The sequence below is a fragment of the Pelobates fuscus genome, chromosome 2 (assembly GCF_036172605.1).
Source record: "Pelobates fuscus isolate aPelFus1 chromosome 2, aPelFus1.pri, whole genome shotgun sequence".
NCBI lineage: Eukaryota > Metazoa > Chordata > Amphibia > Anura > Pelobatidae > Pelobates > Pelobates fuscus.
Genome location: NC_086318.1, coordinates 62,956,546 through 62,980,130, shown reverse-complemented (window position 1 = coordinate 62,980,130; position 23,585 = coordinate 62,956,546). Strand labels below are relative to the sequence as shown.

The window sequence follows — 23,585 nt, the reverse complement described above, 5'->3', positions numbered from 1 at the left end:
ACCCAATAAATGAAACATGAAGGAAGACAAAAGAATGGTATCGAGGCAAACAACAAAAATGTTGAGTTGACCAAGAGAGGGGACAGGCAGGAAAGGAGATTGAGACAATGGAGGATTGGAAAGAAATTATATTCAAAATTACACCTTTTTAGTTACAAGTAAATCATGACTATCGCTAAATTGTGTACCACTATTTATTGCTATTTAAACATCAGGATGTCCACGTCTATCTGTATCTATACCATATCATATTTTTTCAGAAATAATAATCTAACCTTCATACACTTGCTGCAATTGCACGTATTTTGAATATGTGTTTAACCCCTTAAGGACCAAACTTCTGGAGTAAAGGGGAATCATGACATGTCACACATGTCATGTGTCCTTAAGGGGTTAAAATAATCATTTCAATTTCACATTTCTATTGCACTTTCATCCCCAAAGGACCTCGAGACATTTTTCGCATGCTCTTGGATTTTACCAAATCAATAGTTGTTTAATAGACGTTACTGTTACCCAACTAAGGGCTTGTTTCCAGTGTTCTAAGTGTTACTGACAATCCACTGATCATTAAAAAGGGTGTCACTTATGTTAGCGAGTAGCGCCAGTTTCTATACCGTAAAATGTTAACAATTACGTCTGGTATTCGATGAATGATAGGAGATACTAAGCATTTCTTACTGTCTTGTTTCCTTGCTATTTGCTAGGTTTTATTGTCTACCATTATCTCGCCAAATTTAAAGGGATACTCCATGCACCATGAGCACATCAATCAGTTAATGTGGTCATAATGCTTGTAGCCTGTATATGCAGTGTTTCTCTTTGAAACCCTGAACATGCAGAGTTTAACACCTTTGCTATTGAAGATGTAGTGTCATTGGGGCATCATTCACAAGCCCAGAACAAAGGTTCCAGGCTGTTAATGTCAGTTCTTTGCATATTGGATATCTACATTCGATACACACAGCATACTGGCAACAGGCATCCAATAGTGGAACTGTCCTCCCCTCCAGCGAATTGGAGTGATGTTAGTGGAGGAGGATCAGGCTGCCATGAGAACTTATAATTTTCACAATGGAATGCAGGTAAGTCTTAGCTTTATTTATTTATGTATTTATTTAAGTCTGAGGGAGGGGACCAGCATGGGAAGGGCCATACTAACCAAAAACATTGTTTGCTAAAATATTTTTTTTTTTGGTTGGAATAACTCTTGAGTAAAATCTTGCGCAGCTAGGTATAAAGTGAAAAAGGTCACACTAACAGCTGTAAAATCTAACTATATTCTATATGAAAATATACATGCTATGCATATTTCATTATGTTTAAACCCTAAAGATCATCTGAAAATAAATCAAGCATCGGTAAACAGCATTATTTATTACTAACATCCTCCTTTTGCTTCAGAGGATGCGTACTAACAAGAGGTCCACACCATTGAGGAATATAATGGTCTCCATATTATTTACCCTGTTGCACAGATCTTGAGGTTTGGTAGAAAGGTTCTGAGGCATCTCCCTGCAGCGAGTTGATAGGTTCAGAATTGCTGTGGCTGCCATATGCGCTGCTTCCATATCATGGGAATAGTCAAAGCTGCTTTTGCTACATGTACTGCTTGCACTGCTGCCTCCCCCACAACTCATATTGCTACTGCTGCTGCTGGGGGCATAGCTGCTTGTTGTGCTGCTTGTTGGACTGGAGTTCTTACAGTAACGTTTAGCTGTAGAAGGAAATATGCATTTATTCATCAAACCTCCAAGATAATTCCATTAACATGGTAGTCGATGTTCTACATACAACAATTTGCCAATATTTTTTTTTAAATTTAGTAAATGGAATTTATTTCTTTGAATCAAACAGGTTGTTTTATTTAAAACCATGTTATAGTAATCCAGAACCCCCTGCTTTCACTTTCTTCTAATCTAGCCAAAAAACAGATATTTTATATTATCTTATTTTTAAAAAAAATTTTTATGTAGAATACATTAAACAGGTGAAAAATAAACATGTCCAAAATGTAATCCACATAGAAAAGAAATAAAAAAACAAAAATAGTGAGAAAGCAGAACCCGGGAAAGGCCAATATGTAAGGTTCTGACAAAAATCATTTTGCTGTGTTCAAATAAATTTGATACACACATTTAAGTCTGAAATCTTTATTGATTCACCTCTAACTTATTTAATCAACCATCCAAATTTGCATTTTTTATGAGAATTTAAATACATCCTGTGGATGGCTTTCTACATTTTAAACTGGATATTGATATTTAATATTAACTTTCTTATTCTCATCCTTTCTTCATTTTTCACAATTTCACCTATATGATCTTCCTCTCCAGATGACTATTGTATTCTTAATGCTTTTTCAGAGATATTCACATAGTATATATCTTTACCTTAATTTTCTTTCCATTTTTATTTACAGTTTTCTTTTTTTAGCACAACATATTTTTTATATCGGCATTACAATAATGGCGTCTAGCCCAGTTTTCACAAAATTCTACCAATCCTACCAAAATTCACATTTTGCTCCTATCTACTTATTTGTGTATTTTTCCACATTCAAGTCTTCACGTCAAATGTATTTCAAGTTGTGAACTTAGCTATTATTACATTTTAATCATCTTTTCTTTTCTTCCTCACGCTTGTTTCTATGCATAATTATGACTGATTCTTTCCGACACTTAATTGAATCACATTTTTTAGAAATTAAATCACATGATTTAGAAACAATAAAAGGAAGACGTTCACCTTTGCTTTATCTTTTAATCTTACCATCATATCCTTTTGGAGAAATATCCCTGGACTGTACCTTGGGAGCTATAGCCCTCTTCCCATAGGCATGGTTTTCATAATTATTATATTCAAATGTGGTCTTTGAATATTTCTCTAATTCCTTGGCCAAGTTGGAGCGAGGTGTTGTTGTTGATACATTATTCCTATAGCCGTACTGTGGAATTTCTAATTGCTTAACAAAACACATGGGCCTAAAAAAAGTTTAAAATAAAACATTTGTTTTAGTATATGTGATTTATTATTATTTATTTATAATCCAATAAGGTATTTTCTAAATCATTTAGAAGTATTTGAGTGCAAATAGATGTTCATATAATTATTATAACAGTTAATCACAAAAATTATAGTTATTTTTTTTAAAATATTAAGCTATGTGTGTTGTTTAACTTGATATGAGAGTAGAAAATAGAGATGAGTTAAAGGATCATCATTTTAGTCTTGTCCAGCTCAATTTTCAGTACTATCATATTTCTATAAATGTTTTAATTATTCAAAATGTCTTTTTTTTTAAACTTGTATATATTATTAAAGTCACACCATGCCCCCTTTGTAATGCTGTTGCAATCTCTATTATTCTGATTTTGTCAGAGCTAAACTAGATGTTTCACCCACCTCCAAGTCACAACTGACTATCTCATCTAATGTCTGATTGAGCTTGGGAAATGATAGGATAAAATCATATAACCAGCCCGACATTTTGTACTCAGTTACAACAGTATGTTCCAAAATATGGCTCTCCAACATCTTAGCATCATTGCCGTTGCATTGGATCATGGAACTACATTTGTATTTATTTTTATCATACAGCAAAGTGCAAAACTCTTGTCTGATGTCAGTAAGGAAATATTGCACCAGCTACACTATGTTGCCACTCATATACTCTATAATTATTTAAAGGTAAGCAAGATAAAAGCCTAGAGGAGGCCTCTCTTGCTTGAAAGGTTTGCTGAACCTGTACTAATTCAATCACTACTACATCAATGGCATAGAAGTATATCACAATGACTGACTGGGAGAGGAAGGTGGACAACTTTGTTTCCATTTTTTTTTTAAAGAACTATATATTTAATAGCAACTCTACTTGTACAATATAAGTTGTTGGGCCCATGACAAGTACACTTTAAATTATATGTATAATTTTGTTATTCTATGTAAAATTATTATATATATATCTTATATAATATTATATAACATTTCCAATAAGGTTTTATTAGCTTTTATAAATGATGTAAGCTATACAATTGCATAGAATAACAAAATTATACATCTCTCGATATATGAGAGAGAGAGAGAGAGAGAGAGAGAGAGAAAGAGAGTAACTATCAGCTAATATAGTACTATAAATTATATACTGTGTAATCAATAATGACAGATGTTATATAGTGTATTTAATAAGTGTGTCTAAATTTTGGATATATATCACATACCTTAAGTGCCTTAAAAATGTTTAGGTATGACAGAACAATAATTATAGTCTAGAAAAAGTGTCCTCTTTGTTAGGAATTTGCTTAGGTTGGGTAATTTATTCTGTGCCCACCTTAAAACACGATCCGATGCTTGATTTGATTTTGACACGTCACAACTTTGATGTTTTTCTTGAGCTTTTGCTAATTTCTCTGCTGCAGCAATAGGACACCCTGAAAGACTATATTTTTAAAAAAAGAATTAAACATTTTGTATAATTTGATCCTATTACAACCAATGAAATGTATGCTGCCCCACTAGATAAAGCCAGAACCATGACCACCTTGTCCTTCCTTCTGACAGTGAAATAAAGTCATATTAAACATAAGGATCCCTATCCCTGTGCAATTATCTAACACCTCATATTTTGTTTGAAAATCATTGAATAACTGTAACGTGTGATGTCACCCCATGCATTAATTATAATTTTTCATGTAGATTTCAGAATATGTGTTAATGACTATTCACATACTATAAACCGTTACGTGCTGAAATATAAAGCATTCAAAGGAAGAAGATCTAACTTTACCATTCTAAGTGAGAAAAAAATGTACAATTAATTTGACAGGCAATAGTCAAAAACATCTTTCTATTCAGTGCCAAATATTCCCAAGATCGCGTACTTTTGTTTTGATCTTGTTGCATGACAAAGTGAAACTTATTTCAGTAGTACAAGAAAGCATCGTAAGCACCAGCTGTCATCTCTTTAATTCAAGAGGGACTACCAAAAAGTGCTGGTGTTGTAGAAATGTCTATCTGTAGCAGTTCCAGAGGCCTACCTTCTGTGTGAGTTCCTGTTGCTGTTCACATGGCCTCTCCCTGTGCAGCCTGGCGTAGGGCATTTAAGAACGTTTTCATGCATTGCAAGAACTTGGCAGAAACATAGAAAAAAAAAATAACGAGAATAAGTGACTAGTTTCTTTTTTAGTAAAGAAGATGGTAAAGACTTTTTTTTACAAGGCTTTGTATCTTTTCACCAAAACACAAAATTATATATTTGACTTTTGAAAGAAGTATCTAACATGGAAATGGTATGCATATGTTTCTAACAAGCTCATAATAATCTATTTTTTTACTACCCAAGTCTAGTGAAAGTGTTTTAGTTTAAACTCTGAGCATTTGGCTCCATTTATTTAGTGGTTTATTAATGTCTACTGGACAGAATTATTTTCCTATAACACACTTTGCAGTGTATCTATTCAGGTTATATTGATATATTATATTATAATATGTTAACTGGTTAGAGCACTAGTAAAAACACTGACTTAGAACTAGTAAACTCATGTTCCAATCCTAGTTAGACCACTTCACTTAACTTTTTCAGGGACTTCAAAGGAGCTACATAAGTTTAGATATATATTAACTCTAATCACTTGGTTGAGCAATTCATCATTGCATCATTCAATTCGACCCATAACATTCCTTATTTTGCATCTAACCATTCCCATCATGGAAAGATTAATTGTTTCTTCACAGTTGACCATATCTACCAGTTGTATTCGTGGAGGAATTGTGAAGATCTATATAACAAAATAAACAATGTTATAGACTAAAGGTAGGCAACTTTTGGCACTCCAGTTCTTGTGTGCTGCATTTCCCATAATGTTATTTCAGGCAAAATGCTGACAAATAACGGAATACTAAAGGTTGCCTAGTCAAGTCATAGAATATATTTCGTTAACATGTAGAAAAATAAATAAATATAGAAATATCAGAAAAATTGCAAAGTTTTTTATTAAAAAAAACAACAACTAATGTTTGTAGATTGTGGTCTGTTAGCATTGGAAAAAGAAAGAAAGAAAGAAAGAAAGAAAGAAAGGAAGAAAAAGAAAAATAAAGAAATATAATCATTATGGATTTTAGAATTAATTTTCAAGAGCATTGCGATTCAGTTTTGGCCGATTGGCAATACGCCTATATTCCAAAATGCTATATAATAGTGTATCACAAGACAAATGAAATTTACAATGGACAAGACATATTGTTTGATTTGTGATTTTGAGCTCCATCTGAGGTACCAATAAAAGAGATGCTTGTTGGAAAAAAAGATGCTTGATGGTTTGGTGATATCCATTAAATTTTTAATTTACTTTAACAGCCAGAAGTGGCCAACAGAATGAAAAAAAATTAAGAGAAAAAAAAAATCTATTTATATATTATATATTTCATAAATATATAATATAAAATGTATGAAAAAAAATGTGTATATATTTTTTTATCTTTTCATCTTTTTTCCCTCTATTGGTAAATTATTCTCAATCAAAATGTATGGAAATGTGCAATGTACTGCAAAATATATACACAAATAGTCAAATCTTTGGTGCCATTTTGGTTCCACTAAATTGTTTTACCTAAACTAATTGCATTGACAAAATTTGTCAAAACGAAAATCCCATGAAGGAAAATGTAATCAACCCCAAAAAAATATTTTTTAAAGACAAATCGATTCAGAAGAACCAATTTATTTGCAACACACACAAGTCTAACGGATTTCTATCAGTGATCACAATTGAGAACAGCATCCACTACTCTTGTGTTAGTGATAGTAAATAGTAGCGTAGATCCTTGTTGAAGTTAATTATTGGTGAATTTACATTAGGGACTATTAGACAGTAATTTGCTCTTTACAACTCTCTAACATGCCATTGTTTAAATTGTTAAAAAAAAATCTCAATTCCAACATTTTCCCAGCAAAACATCTACATTAGAGAAACAACGTTATGTTATGATGCTAGAGATGCTCTTACTTTCTGGAGGTACCCTGTCTTTGTGAGGGCACCCTGATAAGCTCCTATGATGTGGATATAAACCAGTTACATGTCCTGTACCGTCACAACCTGGGGTAGGACATTTGCTTTCCTTCTTTTCTGTTCGAGATAGATCTGTAACCATAAAAGAAAACCCACAATGATTGCATTCAAAAATACAGCAGAGCAAACAAACTAAGAAATAAAAAACATTTTAATAAAACATTGAATGTACTATTTTGATTCAACTTTAAATAGAATTCAACTTTAAAATAAAAGTATTTGAAACCAATATAGTTATATCTTGCATTTCATCTTAATTCAGAAATCTGATGTCAAATAGGTATAGGTTAATTAACTTTGGGGTAAATTACAATCCAATGTCAAGCTCATTACGATGATCCCAGGAGATTAAAGAAAAAAAATGCCACCTTCATAGGCTTTTTGATTACATCACATATTAAAGGTCACATGCAGCCAAGTATATTGATGATCCTTATAGGTGACATTTTAACATATTATGTTCAATATGGACATTGTAATTGCTTGTGTGTCTCTTTAACATCCGTCTAAACAGACTATTTTGTATTGCTCGCATATGCATTTGTTTTGTTACCCATTTCATTATTTTTGTTTCCACAGTTTATTAAACCTTTAATTGGTTTAATTGTTTAATTTATCTATAGTTAAGGTTAGTTGATATTGCTTTAAATTTTATCAAATCAAAGGAGGTGATTATAATGTTAGTACTTCTCACACAAAAAAGATTGAGATTTGTTAATTGATAGAAATGTGTTTTCAGTAACGTTTCAAGTTCTTTTATACTATTAACGACATAGCTCAGTCCATGTTTTCAAACCTACCTAGCTTACATACACCTTCATCCATCACATGAGCACCAACAATAGAAAAACAGCTTAAACAGTTTACCTTTAACAACTTATTGCACTACCTGAATGCGTTGGCTCATCAATATGATGGGAATGTCAGATTACTGCTTAGAATTGAGAGATATATGTGTTTGAAGAAAGTCTTATAGTTATTATTTAATTTATCTTGGCTCATCTTCCCTATCCAGATTCCATGACTACTCATGGTGTAGGACTGGCTTAATTTATTAAATTATGGTACAGTCTCGTCTACTTTCAACACATCTCCTATTCTTTTGCATAGCCTAGCTTAATGCATCCATATTACATTGTCTAGTTTTTATACTTTGTTTAAAATATATAAACAAAGTATATTGTGATTAGCAATCTAATATATTTAGCATATATATATTAGATTGCTAAACACAAATACACACACCAGTCAAGTCATAAGACTTGCTTTTCCCACAGAAATCTCACTTTAACAGTGCTCTCACTACTGCAAGGGATTCTGGGTAGGCATATGTAAATGAGCTAAAAAAAATATTTTTGTTTGCCTCAATTCCACTTTATACATGAATTCCTAGAAGTATGTGTTTTCTGTACACAACAGCCTTGAAACACAACTCAGGAAGTGGATCGAAGCCAGTGAACCACTCATGGACAGCTGTTTCATTATTAATGCAACTCATCAGCATGAGGTTGGTTACTATGCTTGCTTTATAGTAAAAAAAAGTGATACAGAACTTATTACCCCTTGTCCCATGAGTTGACACTCAAGAAAAAGACTACCACAGAAGAAGACAGAGTAGGATATATCTAGACATAATGCACCTGCTCTTCACACTAGCCCACATTCCACATTCCACGTTTTATAGAAAACATGTTACCTAGTGCAATGTCACCATATCTTTACTGGTTATTTTGTGATTAAACTTTCTTCTGACACCCTGATTAATCAGCTTTAACTGGGATGTGGGTGGAATCTGTTTAGATGCCTATTTGTTTTTGTGAGGAAAGCCCCTGTGCCCCAGGCTCTTGGAGTGGCTTGGAGGCTGTCATGGGAGATGGGACTCCTCGTACATGTTCCCTTAATTATACTTTGTAACGTCTAACGTTGCCCTGCATTCGAATGGAATTGTTCCCTTCTGTTCGGTTACCGAACAGATTCTGTGGGGTTCCCTTGTTCGCAAATCATGTTTAGGCTTGATTGGAAGATTGTGCTTGTCCCATTCCAAATATGATAAAACTTAGTCTTGAGTATTAATCTGGGAATATGTATTAATGTCTCTTTTGGATATGATATTGGAACACAAGTCTTGTTCATATCAAAGGACTCCTTATTTAAGAGGGAATCAAGACATATGGCAAATGAGAGAGTTAGTTTATACTGAAACCAGACTTCATAGGCACTTATGTGTGACTCTGCTGGGGTCCCAGCTTCAAAGAGGAATTTAGGTTGCAAGCTCTGACCTCCCATGCAATAAAATTAACCCCTTTTGAAATTGACAATACCACCTCTACTAGGCAGCCAGTTCATATATGCACAAACATAACTTTCATTTTACCAAACCGATCTGAGCGCTTTTTGTTGTGCGCTCAGATATTCGGGAATATATTTTTGTAGGGTTCCGATGCTGTTGTCATGTATTTTTGTGATATGTAAAAATTGTATGTAAGTTTTTCTATTTGAGAGATAATTCTATTAGCTTAATTGGAGCTCAATTATCTCTCAAACACAATGGCTTGTGGGAAGGAAACCTGTGATTTTGTATTGGAAACCCCATGCTAGGGGCACTGCATAAAAAACAGAGTGTGGCCTAATAAAGTTCAGATTGCTGCTTTTACCCAATACGACTGTTGCGCCCATTATTTTGGGGAAACTCTACACAAAGGGAATACTTTCACTATATTCAGCAAATCTGGAATTAGAACTAGTGGAGGATTGAAGGAATAACAGCAATAGACTCACGAATCCGTAACAGTGGCCAACCTCCTGCTTACAAACTATGGACCCGGACCCTCTAAATAACTGAAAATGTTCTATTGTTACTTTGAGGAAGGGGTATCCACCAGCTGGAGCTGGATGATCTCTGGGGATCACATGGATCCATTCTTACACTGAGTAGCTGACTGGGAGATATCCTGAATCACTATGGAACTATTAGCTGGATCAGAACTGTGCTGCAATCCAGTGAATCATTGATCAATTTTGCTTAGTCCCCAACCACCAATTACAGCACTCTTTGGAGAGGATATTGGGAAGGTGATGAGCTATCTGGAGATACCCAGAAGTTGGTGCACTACCTTCCTAAGGACTTCAGGAACAATACCAAGAAATTGCACAGACATCTGCACCAGATTGGAGGACAGCAAAGGTAGAACTTTACAATATTGTACCTTGGGCTGGGCAGCTCTGACCTAGGTGCTTGTTTGGCAGTGGGTAGTTCAAGGGCGAGCTAGTCAGGGGCTTTGTCTTGTGGAGTGATATGTTGGGAAAGGGAGTTTTGGGGCTCAGATTCCCTTGTGTCCTGTCTGGGAAAGAAAAACGGGGGAAGGGGGAGGGAGAAGGGTGTGAATAACTCTGGACTGATCACATTAACATCCAGACAGAGTAGTGCCAGGAAGGGGACTGTGTAGAATTATATTGGCTTGTATGGATTACTCCCTGCAGGGTGAATCTACATCTGTGGGGTATAAATACATGTGTGTGTTTAATAAAGCAGTTCTGTTTTACCCCTATTAAATCGTGCCCAATGGTTTAGGGGGAAGGACTATAATCTCTCTCTGTGAAGATGGTGATAGGATTTGAAGAATATCAAACCCATCCAAAGCAGCTGATAGGCACTCTTGACGATAACTGTAATGAGACTGAAAGGTTATCAAATCCAAACAATAACAACAGAGGGAGTCGACCTGGCAGAGGTAGTCAGTCTGAATACAGGAGCTCTGTTACAGGTTTTAAAGGGTTACTACAAGCATCATACCATGGCCCCCTTCCCAGGTAACTGGGCAAACTGTTTAGCAGTGGTTTGCCCTCTTACCTGGGTCTCGCTGGCATTCTAGTTTGCTCTGAAAAAAGGATTACGATATCCAACTTCTGCAGAGCTACGGAACCTAAATGCAAGTTCTGCTGGCGATTCATTGGCATCACCTTACCACTCTAAGCTAATGAATGACACACTGTGCATGGAAAAAAGTTACCATTAGCCAGTCTCTATCTCTTGTTCTGGGCTAGCTAATAGTGTCCCAGTTATGCTGCCAGAGGTTGAGTTACAACTCCCACAGCAGGGGAATTAAATTATATAGTGTTTCCTAGTGAAATGCTGTACATACAGGCTTCAGGCACCATGACCACTTCAAATCACAGTAGTGTAATTGTGCTTGGAGTAACCCTCTACTTAAATTCATCAACTTTCAAGATATCCTTTTTTTAATGAAGGCACTCATTTTTCATGTCGATTGTTGCTTGACATAAGACTTTGAGCGGTTAGCTGTCAAAGATTGTTACATAGCACGTATTTCAGAAATAATATAGCTAACAGGGTTGAGTTAACTAAATTTAATTTAAAAAAATGTGTTTGATAGGCACATTAAAAAAAAAAAAACTAGAAAAAATATATATATTTTAAATGCCATGCTGGAATTTATTGTAACAGAGTATAGGTTATTGCTCCTGACTTACGCTTACAAATGCCTCATTAAGCCTTGCCTTGATTTACCTGCAACTTCTGCTGTTCTTTTACCATTATGATATAATGAGAATATTTATGGAGTTCCAGATAAATCCAATTCAATTCGTTAGACAACATGTTATTATTAACAATCCCTCCTTGTGATTTCAAACAAATAATTGACCAGCAAGATTTTTTTGCGAACAATTTGTATTCATCTCAGACAGGGGAGTAATAATTCAGACATCCAAGTGGGAACATTCTCATTATCATGCATGTGCTCCCCTGCTGGGTCAGGAGCAGTGTCTCATCACTCTTGTTGGTAAGACGAACAGGATCAGCATTAAAAATCACAATTTCTTTTAAACCGTACTCTCTTAACTCAAGATTCGTACAAAGGCCAAATCTTTTATACTTATTAGATATGAACAAGGCCACCTTCACTGTGTGAAGGCTTGTTAAACAGAAATTATTTAGTTCAAAATATTTTATTGAATACCTACAATAAATGCATTTGATGAGTTTGAAATAATTGTTACAAAAGCCTTTCCATTCAATAATGGCTGTTTTTTAGTATAGTGAATCCATTTTTTATATACAATGTCACCGCTATGCTTCTACACACATTTCTTAGTAAGTTGTGTTTCTACTGCTGTCCCAATTGGATTAAAGTCTCTGAAGTCTTTTTTATGGAAAGAAAGTTGGTGTTAGTGACAACCAACTTGCACAATTTAGGCAAAAACAGTTTGCAAAAAAAAAGCATTAACTCCCAAGTATCATTCAATGGTTTTCAGATAAGGACTTTGAGTCAACCTGTGTGTGAATCTACTAGAGTTGAACTCATATTAATTGCAATTTCTACTATTATATGATAGGGTTTTTTTTTTTTTACATTATCTCCCTTCTTACAAAATTAGGGAAATGTAAAACTATTAGCTCTTTATCTTCATTTAGAATTGGTTTGAGTCAATGTTCCTAAAGGTGAAACGCACTCAAAGCTAATTTTTCTAAAAATAAATCACAGTCAAAATAAGGATTGATTTGCATTTGTGCAGAGTGAATAGAGGAGATGGCCTCATTATTACAACTGTTGGAAAAATGTTCACTGTTACAGCTAATATCTATGGCTTAAAGATTTTGATGTATTCCAGAACTGTTTCAAAACTAGGTAACAAAATACTTCTCTACAGAGGGATTTGGATAAATTGGGGGACTGGGCAGGCAAGTGGAAGATGAGTTTCAATACAGATAAATGCAAAGTCATGCATTTTGGAATCAGGAACTCACAAACCATTTAAACAATAAATGGGGAAGCATTTGGTATAACTTTAAATAAAAAAAAGGACATGGGAACAATTATAGATCACAAACTAGGCAACAGTATGCAATGCCAGTCTGCCATTGCATAGGCTGGTAAGGTCCTTTCATGTATAAAAACGGATTTTGATTCACGTGATTGTAATATAATTTTGCCTCTTTAGAAATCAATGGTAAGACCCCACCCGGAATACGCATTGCAATTGTGGACACCAGTTTTAATGAAGGATATTGCAGAGCTGTAAAAAATTCAGAGGAGAACGTTAGTTACGAGGGAAGGCTAGAAAAAATTGAATTGTTTTCTTTAGAAAAAATGTGCCGCAGAGGGGATATGATAACACTATACAAATATATGCAGAGTCAATACAAACTGCTATGTGCTAACCTGCTGACTAGCAGGAATATACAACAGACAAGAGGTCACCTATTGAGACTGGAAGAAAGGCGTTTTTGCTTACAGCAGAGAAAATAGATGTTTACAGTAAGAAAAATAAAGATGTGGAATTTATCAGATTCTATAGACAATTTAAAAAATGATTGTTTTTTTTTTTTCATGGACAGATTATTCAAGGTTATAATTAATATGTATGTAAACAGATTATTAGTCCAAAGAGAAATCTGATCTTCGTTTGGGTTAACAGCATAAAACAATGGGCTTCATGGTTGAACTTGATGGACTTTAGTCTTTTTTTTCAACCTAGTCAGCTATGTAATAATAAGGAGGGACAATATTTCTTCTAACAAGGCCACCTAAGGTCAAAACTGTACAGGGCATGGATAGTTTCTGGTCAATGGTCCTTGTGGATCACAAGCCATTCTTTGTTAAAAACAGTGTCCATTGCTAGGCGTATCTGCAGAAATGCAGGGTGGAGTTTGAAACAAAATGCCTGTCTGTGTCCATTTGCTTGTCAAGCTCGAAACTCTGGAATATTTGTGAAACATGATTTCTCAAATTCCTGTGCCCAATGGGGACTTTTGAAAGTCCAACTTGAGACATGCAAGTGATGCATAAGAGTATTTTTTTCTGTTTGCCCTGTGGGTAGTTTTTCTATTTCTCTTGAGAATATACCAAAATGACCAGTCTAGAAAAATGGGCAAGTTGGACATATTTTTATTTTCCTTGTAAGTTTTCCACAGTCCCCACTGCTGAAAAGAAACATTGGAAGCGTGAAAAACAGAATTTTTGATGAATTATTATGGAGTCATTACAGATCAATTACTGACCATGAGTGGTGACTTAATTTTATGTTCATCAACAAAATGTTTATTTTGATTGAAATTTAGAAACAGAAATTGGAAACAAGAGCTACTGAATGCAATCCGTGACTAATAATTTCTAATATTGTGTCACTGATGTAATTAGTCAAAGCATATTAGAATTGTTTGACAACTTTCTTGGGTCACACCAGGCACCTTTGATTCTAGCTTCTAGCTCCCTTGCTGGAGAATTTGACAATCGGCTGCGCTCATTGGCTAGAAGCATCAGCCAAGCACTCTCAGGCAATGTGCAGGGTCCTGTACCTAGGCAGATTAGAGCGATTTGGCTTCTCCTGCAGGACAATGCCTAAAGTGTTGTGGTGGCTGAGGACCCGGGTAAGTTGTCAAGCTGTTCTAAAGCGATTTCACAATTGCACTGGGATGGTGCCAGACCATTCCTGAGCCCTTAACCATTACAGCAGCCTGAAGAATATATATTGTTTTAACAATGCTACGCTTAGCCATTCAGTGCAATATAAGATAAAACACTCTGTGCTTGGGCAGTGAGCAAGGGCAGGGTGACTTTGTGGAACAGTATTGGAGATTTGATGTTGTATTTAAACAAACACTAAAACAGACAATACTCTTTATACTTAGAAAAATGTGTATTTAATATTTTGCAGTTCTATCAAAATGGACGCAGGCAACATTTCAGTATTGGGTGACCTCCTTTGAGCCTAATCAAGTAAAGTGATTCAAAAATGTACATACACATAGAGAACGGATCAAATAATTCAAAGACAAACATGCAAACACCTAGTCAAGTGTATAACATCACAATACACATTACACTGTGACCAGGTCAATATAATAAAATCAAAATGTTGGGTATTTAAAAACTATACAAAATCGAGATTAACATATGTTACCCTCTCTATATTTTGATATAGCGCATGCAGTTTTTAAGAAACATATATTTCTAAGAGACAGGCTGTGTAGTTCTCTTTACCTTACAAACAATTATATGTTATTATTTAGTCTGAATAGAACATCAAAACAAAGAAGTGAAGAAGTGCTAAAAATGCTGTCCGAATATAAATAAGCTAAGTGTGTAAGAATTATAATTATCAAATGACTTTAAAATTGTAACTAAAAGGTACATTAAATGGGATAGCGTGTGGTATAACTTTAAATTAAAAGGACTTGGCAACAACTGTAGATCACAAACTAAGCAACGGTGTGCAATGCCGGTCTGCCGTTGTAAAGGCTAGAAATGTGCTTTCGTGTTTAAAAAGGGATTTTTATTCACGTGATTGAAATATGATTTCGCCTCTTTAGGCATAACTTTAAGTTAAGAAGACACCCCAGACTTTTAAGCTTGGAATATTTAGATAATTTTTTTATTCTGACATGTTATCTCCACATTGTACAGTAATAATTAGTTGTTCTTGTATTTCTTATACACATAAATACATGTATTTGTTGTTGTGAATGTCATGCCCATGATGTGTTCAAAGACAATAAAAACCCTGATCTGTATCTGCCTACATTCTCTGAGTACACATATGTCCCATGTAAAGATTTGCTCTTTTTGCAAATCAAATAAAACTATTAGAACAATGTCAACAACAATGTCAACAACAAAATTCCAAGACAGTCCTTATGAGTATTTCATTAAAACATTTATCTTTATAACCTGCTTATATATTTTTTTTGTGTGCAGGGTTGTGACAGAGCCCCTTTAAACAAAATTAGGATTAGCATAACAAATTTAAGGTAAGGATTACTTACAGTTTCTATTAGTTAATATTAGGAGGTGAGTAAGCTACGGAAAGTAGTGTATTAAGTAGTATTAAGATAAATGGAACACTGCAATACAAATACTAATAATGATAAATCATAGATATGATATGATTCTTAATTTGTTTAGATTATTGCTCCCCTTCCCCCCATTTTGGGATTTAAATGTGTTAACAAATGTTTGTTTTAATGCTGAGACAGTCTCCTAACTTGAGCTGCACTCGTTCTGATGACGTATGTCCTATCATATGCTTTTCATGAAATTAAATTGGCTTCTGTCATTTTTTGAGATTTTTGCAATCTGGTTAGAGTTTGTTTCTTTTCCAAATGGACAATTTCAGGGCTAAGCTTGTGAGCAAGAACAGAATGATGATGAGGAGCAGAGAGGTAAATCATTTGCTCCATTAGTTTGATTGTATTTAGTGTTTAAATCAATACAAACAGTGATAATGCTGACCTTTCTCTCAGCATGTTGGCGATTTGTTTATATCAAGGTGCTATAGAAGGGTATAGAAGGGTTTAGAAGGGGTATCTGTCCAAATACAGGATCAAAATACAAAAGATTTAAAATTGTGTTATTATTTGTTTGCTTTTTTAAATGCAAACATTGTTTTAAAGTTAACTTAAAATATATACAAAAGTGTAACTACTTTTCTCAACTAGCAGAGTGGTCATATACAGATTGAGTAACCAAAACAAGAAAAAGTATGAGTTACAAAAAAAATAAAACATATGTACAAATCCAGATTCCAAGGAAATTCTATTTTGAATTTCCCTAGTTGTGAGGAACAAGAGAAGTGCAGTATCCCATTAAACCATGAAGTAGCCCTACCTCCGCACATTGTTGAGTGCAGCCAGATTAGAGATATCACATACAATACTAGCTGAGGATATAGGTTATCTAAGAACCTAGTAGGACCTATGATAACCACTAAGGCAGTGATACAGATGCCTCCCAAAAGGTGCTGTTCCACAGACCACCTACTAACCCTTGATGCATATGTCCATATCCACAAAATAGGTAGGATCCCCTACGATACACTTTTTTGATAGCTTCCTTATTTCAAATCCGTAAATATGGCTATCCCACATAAGGATTCCATATTAGGTAACTGTCTACTAAACTGCTAAAGGATAAAAAAAATTAAGAAAAAGGCTCTTCTTAAAAGGACACTCTATAGCAAAAATATTTGTTTTAAATGCTGTTTAGTAGATACACAACCAATGAAACCATGTATGCTTTTAATTATGCATTTTTTTCGTTGAATATGCAAAAGCTGCAAACAGTGGAACCTCGGAACTCGAATGATCCCTTTCTCGAACAATTTGAAAGTCAAACAAAAATTTTGAGTAAAAAATGTCTCGGTACGCAAACGATCTTAGGTACCCGAACAAATCATGCCACAAACATCTTCAATTAGACACACTTTAGAAACATTTTAAATGCCAGAAGAATGGTTAGCTATCCACATTCAAACAATAATATCGCTTTTTCTTTCCACTTACATCAACTCTCATCATTACAGGTAAAGTAAAGTGACATTTCCATTTCATTTACTGTACATAGTGTTTTTTTTATATATTTGATTTAATGCATGTAAGGCATTATTAAACTGTAAAATTTGTGTTAAGATGCTTTAATTTTGGGGATCTGGAATGAATTAATCAAATTTACATTATTCTTATGGGAAATGTTGATTTGGTTCTCGAACAGCCTTCTGGAAAGGTTTAAGTTTGAGTTCCGAGGTTCCACTGTATTTCTTTTCAGCAGCCTTTGCAAGCTCTCCCTTTCTTCCCCAGCCCCAGACTTTCTGTGTATGTCCAATCCCAGACTTCTAAATGCCGCTCAATGAGAAGTCTTGGCAAGGCAGGTGCTCTGGCAAGCTCTGGCAGGTACAACCAGGAAGTAACAGGACCGATTGTGTGATTGACAGCTAAGGGACGTAACAAGGTCAATTTATACAAGTGCCAAGAGAGGACACACTCTTCATACATAAAATTCTTCAACAAGCAAAATCACTTTGCAGATCTGCAGAGTTCCTTTAATATTTCAGCTGTTAGTAGCTAAATCCCTAATTTTGTATCCTTATGTGGGATTACCATATTTAGGAGACCAAACTTAGGTAACTGGCCATATACATTTCGTTCTGAATGGCATTCATTCAGTTGCAAATTAAATTCATGCCATTCGCAATCGTATATTGGCCACTCCGAATCAATGAATGATTGTACTGCATGGAAGAATTGTAACCTTCATACGGTTCTGGACTCAGTCATTTAATTCAGTCATTCTAATTGTTTGCTATTTGAATGTACAGCTAAATTGGCCAAATTTTGTAAGAAGCGTGGTTCGTATGAATATGACTGCCCAAGTCCAGAAATTAGGTTGTTATCCAATTTTTTTGACAGGTACAGGTAGGAATATCCCAAGTCTCAATAGACATATGGATGAGATAACTAACAACATTTACACAGCATGCATACTATTTACACATTACTAAAATGATTCTTATTCTTGGAATATTACTCATATTCACAGCATTTACTTCTGTGGTTCTAATCAGAGAGTATTGTAACACATGCAATTTCAGGTACAGTTTTTAAATTGACCTTTCTTGTTTTACTCAAGGTGACCAAAGAAACAAATTGCTATTGATCTCCATGTAAGACACATCATGACTTACATTTAGAATCTTTTCCACAAGAAATCTAAGACCAATTATTGAGAAATCACTATCCTATGTTTTATTACTTGTCATTTCCATTTTGTTTAAATAGAATACTTAAATGTAAACATCTATGGTTTCTATTGCAGATATCAAGATGCCACATGATTTTTTTTTGTGCATCCTATTTTGATGATCATTTATCATTATTAATATTAATTTGCAAACCATTTCTAATTCCCCACAATTCATTGTTTCTTAAGCCACCAAAATTCTCACAATTTATCACAATTGAAGCAAAAATAAAAAGTAAAAATAAAAATACATTAATGTTGTGCACATATTGCATGCCTGCATTTTATATAAAATATAAATTATATTATTTTATATTTTATATATAAATCATAATAATTATATAAAATAGGACCCCCCCATCACACTAACCACTTCTTGGAGAAACACATCACAACTACTCATACCAAACACAGCCACCATTATATTTATCAGATGTTTTGGAAATCTCAAAATATTTTATATAATATATAAGTTTATATATTTTAATTTAACAGGTTTCCTACGGCTGCTTATTTTTTTTTATTTATTTTTTTTAAAGCACCCTTGGTGCTGATTGTTTTAACTGGACCACCGACTCCACTGATTCTTTTCCCATTAATTGCACTAGCAAGATCCAAAATATCTACTGCAATCATTGTGAGGATGTATCCCTGGGGTTCATCTGGCCAGAAACAAGACAGAGGGTTGTACCAGCATCTGATTTTAGATGCAATAACATAACATGTATTTTCTATGTTTATGTTTTGCACAATTGTATCATGTATGTTTAATTTTTTTGTTGGTCTATAAAATTATATTATATGTATTATGCTAATAGCTATTTCTATTTATACATTGGTATGGATATACATTGGTATCTTCAAAACAACAAATATAAGTGCACTTCTTTAAATTGGTGAAGGATAACTGCTCTTTATTTTTTACTTCTTTATGTGTTTAGTATGTATTTAACAAAAGTTGATGTTTTAGTGTTTGATTTAAAATTGAAAAAAAAAAACATTTATAGTAAAACAGATTTCAAAGTGTCAGGTAGAAACATAAAATAAGTTTTATACCTTAGCCATTGTTTTATGGTAATGTAACATAAAATATGTAGAGAATAAGAAATATAAGCTATATTTTTGAAAGCCGCATCAGCCGTCTTCCCTTCTTAAACCTCTCTCAGGGTAGATGTGATATATTTTATTAGATATAAATGTTAAAAAAAACTACCCAGTTTTAAAGCTGATATAAAGTGAAGCCGCGGGGGGCGGGGCCTGACTCTCAAGCAGGCAAGACATGCTTTCCAGGAGCTCCTGCCTGAGCCAGCTTTAACTCAGCTACATCTGCATGTTTATACCAGCAAAAGGCTCAGAACTAGACACACCAGACATCCTGACTAAAGAGGACAACAAAGGTCCTGAGATTATTGTTTACGCATACTTATCCTGCCATCTTGTCTTGCGGCCTACTTGGGTGGCTGGTCTGTCGACTGGGAAAGGCGGCCGATCTCCCGCTCGGGACTGCACATCCCACTGTGAAACTATCAAAGCCCTGCTGCCCCCCCTTTGGACCGGTGGGGTTATCCCGGTCCCCTCTAGGGGTGTTCACTGCCCTACAACAGACAGCCTGATCTCTGCTGTTTCTGTGACCAAGTTGCAATTCAAAGATGGCTGCCGCGCTGGGGCCTCCACTACAACCAACGGCCCCAGAGGCCTCAGATTGGGTGAAGCGTTGAGGCCAGATTTGATGAACTGTGCCGGGATTTCTGGTCCCGTGTGGCCTGTGGCTACCACACTCTTGCCTTGCCTTTGTTCTGGTGAGTAGAATCATTCTCTTCAAGCTTTTTGCAGTAAACACTGTCTTTTCAAACAACATGCAGTGTTTACATTACAGCCTAGTGATAAGTGCATTGGCCACTCCTCAGATGGCTACTAGAGGTACTTCCTGGGTCAGTGCTGCACACTGTGCAGTATAGCCATTCAGTGTCTCCACCCTCTGCATGGAGACACTGAACTTTCCTCATAGAGATGCATTGATTCAATTGATTTCTATGAGGAGATGTATGTTGTTTGGCCAGGGCTGTGTTTGACTTGTGCTGGCTCTTCCCCTGATCTGCCTTCTTGACAGTCTCAGCCAATCCTATGGGAAGGCATTGTGATTGGCTCAGAAACCAGTTCTGATGATGTCAGCAGAAACAGGCAGATCAGGGGCAGAGGGAGCAGCTGTCTTGAAAACAAGTGAGATTTGACTATTTATGGAGGCAAGGGGGTGGGCCAGGGCGAGCTAGATACTGGTTTTAACTCTATAGAGTCAGGAATACATGTTCCTGACCCTATAGTGTTTCTTTAAACCTAAAAGCACATAAGGTAATTTAAACATCCTTTATGTATGAGGGCTATAACAAATAATAATCAATTATAAAGCAATCTCCTTAAAAATGCAAATTTCACCTTTGCTCATCATCGATGATTGTAATTTATCATATACTCCATACACAATGGAAGTTTAAATTATGTTATGTGTTTTCAAGGTTATCATTACAAGTTAGGTTTAATCTATACACCCACTTTACTTGTCATAGACCGTTAATTTCTGGGTTATCCACCATTTTCATAGTGATAGAGTAACTCTCAGTTTATTGCTCTTTATATACTAAAGTTGTAGAAAGGAAATTTGACCCAAACTATACTGTGTCACTACTTCCTCCACATTCACTAGGCATGCACGTTTGAGTGTATCGTACACGCACCAATGAGCCTGAAAATTTACTGAAGCTGATATCATACAATTGCTTTTGACAGACTTATTGCTGCAATGGTACTTTCTTATTGGATGAGCACCAGCCAATTATACGACAACCGAAAAATCCTTAAAACTGTACTATTGCTGCATATTGATAATGAGGAATTACAAACAGATTAGACACACCTTAACATGCCATCTTACATTTTCTCAACACAGGAATTGACTATTTCTACCAGATAGAAAGTGAAGATTGAGGAAGTACATAAACAAAAATGTAGTGTACATCAAATAATATGCACACTCCACTATCTTTTTCTTTATTACTACGTAGATAGTTCATAGCTTGGTAACATCTAAACCTTATGTGTTTTACCCATGATATAAGTTAAACTAAAACAGCAGTAGAATTGCCTTGAAGAACCAAACTGAACCGGAACGATAATAAATAAAAAAGTAGAGATAAAAATATGATTGAATTCAAAACAGAGGTAGTACAGAACAAGAATGATCACTAAATTAGAGATAGAAATAAATGTGAATGAAAGTCACAAGTCATCTAGAACCAATTTAAAGCACAATTAGTCAGGACAGACTAGAAATTAAACATAATAAATTAACTAAACTCCATGTCCTACAAATATAGCCATTATATTTACTGAATATAGTTTATATGTTGGCTAATAGCCCACTTAATTCTGTTCATCTATCACTATTATATGTGACCTAAAATCTTCATGATTATGTAAATGTTTTTCTTCTCTTTTACACAGTTAAAATGTTGTGTTTGTTTCACTACCTACCAGCTCCCACAACTACATTATATGAACAAGTAATTGGATCATCAATTAATATATAAAATAATCACTCATTATTTAAGCTGAGTTTGAGACTCCTCATTCATGCAACTCACACACAGCAAGGCATTCAAATTCTGTAACAATCACTCCTTATCTGCTCACTATATCAAGCCTTATTTTGTATTCATCACTATACATATAATAAAAAGCTGATTAGTGTAATTCATGATTCAACTATCATTAGGTAGCATGGTTAAATAGGCACTCTATGTGATGAACATTTTGCTTCTAACCATAAATAGAAAACAACATGTTCCTTTGAGTAACCAAGGTAATTTAAATAATGCATGCTCTTTTAACATTGCACATGCAGATATGTGGATAAATATTACCTTTTGTATAGCATGGCTTTTTGACATGTCCATCATTAGATTTTTGCCTTCTTTCTTCCCCTGACAGGTGTCTCATAGTGTGATCCTCACAGACCCTCATGTCTCTTCTTCCAGCTTCCATTGCCATCTTGTCTCTCATTGCCTTAGCTCTTTCACTCTCTAGAGCAATGGCTTTTTCTAGCAGAGACAAATTGCCCTTTGTCATGTCAAAGACTTCTTCTGACTTGTCAGAGGTGATGGAGGTAGTATCATCATCTCTTTCATTACACTCATCCTCTTTTGCACAACTAGAAAAAGTTCTTGATCTGGGGCTCAGTTGTTCCTCAATTCTCATTAAGTTCATCATATCTGAATAATTCCTGTCTGGTGTTCGATCAGAGTAGTCTTCATCCTGCCTAGACACTCGCATAGCTGCATTTTGCTGTTGACTCCTATCATGCGAGTTTGTTTCACTTAGTTTTCGTGCTAAGTCAAAACATTGATTCCGCAAGCATTCTAAACTGCTCAAACACACCTCCTCATCACTCTCCTCCACCATTTTTTCTGCATGCCCATTGTTCATTGGCTTTCCTAACATCACATAGTTCATATTCCTTGAATCTTCCTGCGATGAATTGTCAATATAATTTCTGTCATTGAGGTTATCTGAAAGCACCACACCATGTCCTTGTGCCAGCAATTTAAGTGAATCCACTGTTTCCCGAACAACATCACTGTCCAAATCTAAACTAAGCTCAGTTTTACGTCCCATATTTTCAATTTTGTCACCATCATCTTCCATACTATTAGATGTATTGCTGTTCATTTCTGATTCTGTCCTGGCTCTGTATGCAGCATCCTCAGCTATTTTGCCAAGATTCAACAATGACTTGGCCACAAGTTCATCGTAATTATCATATTCATCGTTATTGTTATCATCTTTTTCCGTGTCATGCATTATTCGACCACTGTGAGTATCCATTGGATGATGGTCTAAAAAGCGAACAGAAAAAAATAGCTAGAAATATATCGCCATTGTGATATAATAAACAGAACACAAGTCTTCATGAGAAAGTTTTACAGTGTCA

General features: G+C 35.0%; 1 protein-coding gene across 8 annotated transcripts in view; it reads right to left on the bottom strand.

The window, feature by feature from the left end:
* Positions 1-23,585, bottom strand: part of MYT1L (myelin transcription factor 1 like) — a 451,096-nt gene that overhangs the window by 69,763 nt on the left and 357,748 nt on the right. For all 8 annotated transcript variants that reach the window (XM_063442204.1, XM_063442202.1, XM_063442206.1 and 5 more), the window contains 6 exons: positions 22,519-23,490; positions 7,005-7,139; positions 5,037-5,127; positions 4,331-4,438; positions 2,773-2,984; positions 1,467-1,717 (listed from right to left, as the gene is read on the bottom strand). In XM_063442204.1, coding sequence (XP_063298274.1) covers positions 1,467-1,717; positions 2,773-2,984; positions 4,331-4,438; positions 5,037-5,127; positions 7,005-7,139; positions 22,519-23,490 — 1,769 coding nt within the window. The remainder of the gene's footprint in view (positions 1-1,466; positions 1,718-2,772; positions 2,985-4,330; positions 4,439-5,036; positions 5,128-7,004; positions 7,140-22,518; positions 23,491-23,585) is intronic.